This window comes from Mercenaria mercenaria, unplaced genomic scaffold (assembly GCF_021730395.1).
Source record: "Mercenaria mercenaria strain notata unplaced genomic scaffold, MADL_Memer_1 contig_3524, whole genome shotgun sequence".
NCBI classification, from domain to species: domain Eukaryota; kingdom Metazoa; phylum Mollusca; class Bivalvia; order Venerida; family Veneridae; genus Mercenaria; species Mercenaria mercenaria.
In genome coordinates this window covers 56,873-64,303 of record NW_026461671.1, presented here as the reverse complement: position 1 = coordinate 64,303, position 7,431 = coordinate 56,873, and the positions used below count along the sequence as shown (strand labels likewise).

The 7,431-nt window shown below is 32.8% G+C and overlaps 1 protein-coding gene across 1 annotated transcript; it reads right to left on the bottom strand.

The window, feature by feature from the left end:
- Positions 1–388: 388 nt before the first annotated feature.
- LOC128553141 (uncharacterized) lies at positions 389–6,944 on the bottom strand (the record flags this gene model as incomplete). The annotated part of the gene is made up of 3 exons (XM_053534259.1): positions 6,653–6,944; positions 4,606–4,702; positions 389–496 (listed from the first exon to the last, which is right to left on the bottom strand). Coding segments are annotated over exons 1-3 (330 nt in total), but the record flags the coding sequence as incomplete, so codon positions are not given.
- Between the last annotated feature and the right edge of the window lie 487 nt (positions 6,945–7,431).

Genomic DNA, 7,431 nt, shown 5'->3' with positions numbered 1-7,431 from the left:
TAAAATGGCTGCCCTATGATCAGCCATTTTCCAAAATTTCAAACTTCCATATCTTTTTCAATATTGGTCCGATTTTAAAAATTCCTCTAGCGTTATGAGGCTTGAAGATGGCTTTCATATACATGTAAAATTAACTTATTGTCCAACATTCCTTGCCCTTTAACATTGTCATGTTTCTCTATATGTTTCTGTTGTAATATCAACATTAATCAATTTGACTAGAATCTAGCTTCTTAGCAGCTATGACAAATAATTTCAAACAGTATTTACTAAATGCTTTTGTCAAACATTCATATTCATGAAAACAGTTTTTTAATTATGCAACGACGGTTGAAAAAAGAGTAATATTCAAAAATAAATTACGACACAATGGTAACGGAGACCTTACCAGAACTGCATCGAGCTTTTCTTTGAGCAAGTCATTTATGTCGTTTGCAATTGTTTGAATCAGTATGTCTCCTGATACATCTTTACTGGAGAAATATCTTCCGTAATCCTGAAAGTGAAACGACATTTCAACAAGTATGAACAAGGTTAAACAAGTTATAAGTGTTTCTTTTAATCTCTCAGGCTTGAAGTGCGATGTCGATGTCCGCAGAGGCGTTGGAGAGTACATATCGTTGAAGTTGAAGTTGAAGTTGAATAAAGGTATTGTCAAATATATTTCCTGAAATGATACAACTGAAGGGGCGTGTATCCATCGCATAAGATATAGATCCAGATCTAGAATCTAATAGGGGTTTTGTAACAGTAACTCGATCTGTAATGGTTGTATTCGGCTCGAGTGGATTTTAGTGTTATATCAGCCAAAATTGACAAAAATATTCTGTATTTCAGGAATATGATAATAGCAGATATTATATATCAAACATTCTATAAAACAGTTTTATATAAGCTGGAGTCTTATGACTCTTCAAGATGTAGATCTAGAATCTAAATATGGTCTGAAATGAGTAATATTAGATGATTAAAAATCCCTAATAGAATGGATTTTGTAGTAATATTTAAACCCATAAGAAACAACACATGCCAGTTAAATTGGCATTTTCATCATTTTTATTCCTTTGACATGATAATATTCAACCAGACTCTCAAACTATGATTGTTTTAAATGTAAAAACTGGATTTAGAGCTACATTTGTTCAGTTACGTTCTATTAGAAAATCAAATACCCAGCTGCAAAATACCGTCAACAAATATGATTAGATGTTTACTTATAAAAACTTCGTTTAAGCCGGTGCTATTGATAAAAGCTAGGGACGATATACTCAAACCACTTAACTACAATATTAATTCATTTCTTATATTTATATCATATTTTCTTTCCATTTGTTTACGAGGTAGATCTATGTTTTCATAAATTACACATACTTTGCTGTATTTATCATAAGAATCAACTTCTGTCGCAATTTTGGTGATGAGCAAAATACTCGAGTTTTTAGGGAGTTCGGAGGCAAGTAAGACATAGAGAATATAAAGGGAATGGATTGGGAGCACTTAAATGGCAACAACGTGTGCTCTGACCATCGATGCTCTAGCGAGCGGTGTTAACGTTACGTTCATCCTTCACGACATCTACTAAATACTTATAAGTTTTGTGTGGTCTTCTTTTCCAGCTTGCCGCTATGGCGTTAGGCGCAATGACTTAGTAACTGAGGCGTACAAACAGTGATTTCAACACAGGTGCCCTCATTTTGTTTCATTTCAGAAAGCGGTCCGCAGAATAAACACTCTGCTTTTTATTTCAAGTACCCAAGTCGAAAACATGCAGCGATATAAGCATGAGAGAATGGTTATTTTATGCGCATAGTATTGTGCAAATGAAATTAGTCTTAGTCTCCGGTTTATGAGAAATGTGAAATATATGAACAATTTATTAGGGGCCACCAACTAAGCACATTTACCAACATAGATTGTTAACGCCTCTTTCATTAAAACTAGTCAATTAAACAAGTTGTGGCGTTTTACTTGTCTTTGATTTGTTCTCATTCGGTCGTAAGTAATATTTACGATTTCTATTTATATGTACCAAAAATAATCGCGGTTACTAAGTACATGGAATATGAAAAGAATATGTAGCGTTTGATCAATAGCCTTTAAAAAACTTATCTTAATATATTTTTGTTTGAGAGGATAATTGACATTTTTTAGGTTCTGTACATTTTCATACATATCTGATAAATTGATATTAAGGAGGTAGGTTACCTTTATATTTGTATGTGCGCATGTCCAACCGGAAGCTAGCGTGACGATTTACGACGACGTTTACGACAAACTAAATGTCTTTGTATATTCATTCTTCTGAAAACAAATCATAGACCTGTCTTCGATCTGACGCTTTATGGTTTAATAATGCAGAAATAATGAATAAATTGCCGCAGAAACGCTTCAAAACAATGTTGCCTTAAAATGACGTCATTGACGTCATGACGTTACGTGTCAGTTACCGCGCAAAATTAACAGCTTTTATCTTGAAAGTACGTAATTCTGTGCATTTTCTTTATTCAAACTATTTTCAAATAACCATTATTTGCTGAAATATTTTTATGAGTCTTTTGCTCTGAATAATAATCAATATTTTGCTTCTTTTATGTAGTTATATTGAAATGTTATGCGGAATGTAAGAAAATGGATGATGGTAACCAATGTTATTTGGAATATAGTTGGGTGAGAGGTTACTTGTTACGGCCATTTTCAAATAAAAAATCTAGCAGTTTGATTTGTAATACCTATTTTACAGGTTCCGTTGATAATTTGTTATTTATATACTAAAACTAAGATCTAAAATTGTTCAAATTTCAGTAGAAAATTGTGGTTTCTTGAATTGAATTGATGTTACCATGGAAACGAAGCCCGTGACCTATGTATCTAAATGTAAAATTCAAAAGCGTTGACACTAGTCTATTTACGAAACACAGCTTCGGCTTTTTATTTTCATTTCAACAATATCCATGAGAATAATAGTAGCATGCTGAACGATTTTTTCCATGAAAAATGCCAGACGAGGGGTACTGCTGTAAGTATTCTAAGCTTAGAAATTTGTTTGAATAAATGCAGATAACACAGAAAATATAACTTACGTTAGAAATAATATGTTTTAAAGCTACATCAACTAGAAAGATAATCTTATTCAATATTATTTTATAAGAAATTACGACAAAAAGCAAGATGTAAGCCATTTTAAACATCTCCGTTGCCATGGTTACTTTAAACTTTAAGAAAAATAGGGTACCATGTATAGTGCTTGGTATTTTGCTAATAATATTACCCAAATATTCCATGTTGGTCATTAACAGAATGGCACTGAAGCCGTCGAAAACCCTATTTTTATACATAGTTGTTTAAATCTGAGAGAAAATGCGTTACCATGGAAACACGAGCCCCGCGACATATACATTTTAAGCTTATCTTAGAAAGCTAACGTGCATACTAGTAAAATTATAGATTATGTTGACTTCTACGGATATCAATGAAACTAAAATACACCGAAAAGTGTTAAATATCCGTATTTTCCTTCTTCTTTCAATATGAAATACCTTTGGATGGTCATGTTCTTCAAACCTGGATTAAAATTGAACTTGAAGGGACAGAGACAAACGAAACTGAGATTTTAGCAGTTAAAACTTCATATTACACGAAATACAAAAAGATGCTGCGGTTCAACTAATTTGAATTTACCCTTGTAACAAGGTAACCTACCTCCTTAAAACAATTCTTGTAATACGCTAGTACACATGACCGGTATTTTAGCGAATATACCCTATCGATATACGAACAATTTACAATCCGGAACAAAAAGTGTTTGATATACAATGGCGTCCCTATTGTATAATTCCCGTCGAGAAATGAAAGTTAATGTAATGTCAATGAACCATTTTATATGAAAATACAGCCTGAGCCTCTAGGATTACTCTGTGATTACCTTTTTCTCGCATTGTACCAAATAGATATTCAATTACCATTTAATCGATTTAGCAAAACGAAAACATAACTAGTTCAATCAGCAAGTCGAAAGCGGCAGTTATTTTGGTAACTCAACCCCATCCCCTTATTTTTTTAATCAAATATTACTTGCAAATTGAAGCTCGTAAAAATAATCGTTAATGTCATGTCATACATGATCTACAACCGAATACGTGTATACATGCTCATATATTGGATGCGCAGTATAACGATACACACGCAGCTCAAACCTTTCCTTGCTCCACTCAATATCCAGTCAAAATATACTGCATTTAAACATCCATATTGCCATAGGTACAGTACATTTTACACTGCAACTTCCATATTTCCATAGGTGCAATGCATATTGCATTGAAACTTCCATATTGACACAGGTAAAATACATATTGCACTGATACTACCACACTGCCACCGTGTATATATTGCATTATTACATCCATATTGCTACAGGTAAAATACATATTGCACTGAAACTATCATATTGCCATAGGTACAATGTACAATAAATATTGAACTGGAACTTCGTATTGCCATATGTCAATATATACTGCATTTGAACTTCCCATGTTGCCACAAATGTAAAACATATCGTACTGAAACTTTCATAATGATTCATATAGACATTTTCGAGTAAAGTCTTACCTCTGATATATCTGTGAAGGAAGTTACAGATTTACTGAAGCCTACAAGTTTTTTGCTTAGTTCTGCCGACCAGCCTTTGATATTGAAAATCGTTTGCCTATGATAAACAAAACAAAAGAATAAAGATATGTTTTTATTCTATAACTGAAATGAATTAATTCTATATCTTTTCAATAGATCTATGTTAAAATATACTTAAAATGAACTACAAAGAACTAAAATTATAACAAGACACAATTAAGAAAGAAACTACCTTTGCGGAATTCATGTGAAATGAACAAGAAAAATGATCGGCAAGTCCATGAATTACGCTAGGGATTCATCGTTGATTTGCCGATCATATTCTATTTTCGCATTAACTTCTACAGACTAAATTAACTTATATTTCCTTTCAGTAAATCTATGTTAAACTGTTCTTTTAATAAAATGCATACTGTTTGTTGCATTTTATATTAGAATTTACTCAAGGTTATTCTGTTTACCAGACAACTGCGACTTCATCTAAGGAACACTATCCCTGACTACACGTGGACGTCGTCAAAAGAACGGCACGTTATCACTAATCGGCGTTAATATAACTTTGGCGCCACTCCTTTTGTGGTTCGTACAAAGTAAAAGCTGTTATTTTCAATGGGACGAATAGGGAGAATGTGAGTATTGCTTTATAGGAACTACATGCAATATATGACAAGACATCAGCATTCTTATATATTACGCAAATTCGTGGCAATATTGCGTGTTTGTTTAGAGTAATATTTAATAGCTGTCTATAATACTATGACTGTATCGTTATGGTAATTATTAAGGAGAGTTTTTATTGACTTTAACTATTTTCTAAACTTGAAATCATATTCATTTTCTTTAAGGTAGCTCGACTATAGTGAAGGCGAGACTAATTTAGGGGTCAGTAATTTTAGATAAAGTATGAGAAATGCCACAGTGGTATCTATTCGGCGTGCGGATATTTGTCACTATTAGAAGATGTTACTGGATAGTTTTCCTTAAATATACCTTGTTAGAATATATTATATACTGATTCCACTAAGGTGGCATGAGAAATGGTCAGCAGTTGACACATCATCCTTTACGGTTTTGCTATATAACCCTGGTCTCTGTGAGGAGCTAAGCAGGTAGGATGGGAGAGCACCTTAGCTAGGCAGCACTTTTGCTGCAGAGCGCCTTAGCTTTCGAACATAGCTGATGGGTGTCTCTCAGTTTTGGCATTTAAGATTCTAAATTATTATTATGATTATTAAACTTATTTTATTTTAAAGGACTATTTCGGAACTATGTATAAATTAATTTAAGAAAGATATAATTATCTATTTTAAATGTGCATCTAGAGAGAGAGAGCTTTTATGTCTTAATTAATTCAGGATAATTTCGGGCTTTGGAATGAATAAATCATATTTAAAGAACTTTGTACCTCATGTTTTATGTACTAAATAAAATCCACTATACGATCGACTAATGAACTATATTAAACGGCTGATAGGGGTACATGTCTCTGATCGAGGTATTTAATTTTCAAGGATTGTTTTTAGATGTCTGAGACTACTAAATTATCCCAGTCAGGATCAAATTAAAATTTTAGACAAAGATTTATAATTCTGGTAAGATTTTTCAACGGATCTTTGACGTTTACGACAAAACACCTATAGCTTTACCATAATGTGGGTCATTACCCGTCATGAACAGACTCGGTCAAACCGAGTCTGCTGCTGTTTTGCTTGGTTGCATTCTATGCTTCCTTCTAAATGATCTTTTTATAGATTTTATTGACTATCATAAGAGCACTCTTTAAGTGTCGCGTTTCGGCCGTAAAAAAAGCCTCCCAGTGCTTGACTTCAGTATGCCAGGAGGGTGAGAGGTGTTGCATATTCCATTACCTGTCACGAACAGACTCAGTAAATCAGAGTCTGCTATTATTTTGCTTGGTTGCATTCTATGCTTACAAAAGATCTTTTTATAGATTTTGTTTTTAAAGATTATTTGATAGAAATAATAAAAAGTCAAACTATAAACTGTGTATAAACATAATATTTACATCTGTATGTCATGATACGCTGTCGCAGGCCTTGGTGCTCTTTCACTCCCAGTTTTCATTACAATATAGAGAAACATTAAAAGAAATGGTAAAATCCGTCTGTTTAAATCCAAAATCAATTCCATGATGCTTGAATATATTTTGTCTTTTTCTATACAGTTCTATTTCTACCTCACATTAATACAGTTTGTGTCTATATTTCTACGTTACACAACTTCTTTCTGCTATTCCACACGTTGCAAGAATAAGGTATTAAAATATTCTATAAGCTAGTGTTTTTGAGCAGGAGTAAGCGTCCTGGGGGAATGAATCCAACGATACGGATAATGCCTGGGAAAAAATACCGTATTGATTTCTAGCCTAAATAGGTTGCTGTAGTTAACATTGCTGGTATGTCATTATCAAATTATTTCGTTAGCATTTTACATATTTGACGCAATAATTTTGCTTAATGTTTAACATTAACATGAATAACATCTACAATAACCTTTCAAACGCTCCAAAGCAAAATGTTAACAGACTCGCTTTAATTGCGTATGATCCCATAGGACCAGAAAGTTTTAGTCAACATTTAGTGTCATTCAAGCTTATTTTTGTTCTTAAGTATTTCAAGGGCCGGTAAGGGCGTCTTTCATTTAATACTTAATTGATATAACTGAAATTATTGTATAGTATGTTGGAAATGCATGCCTACAAAATTATGAAGAAAAGCATAAAACAGGTCAATACATAGAAATAACATGAAAAAAAAAACCCTTTACATATCTATTTATCAAGAT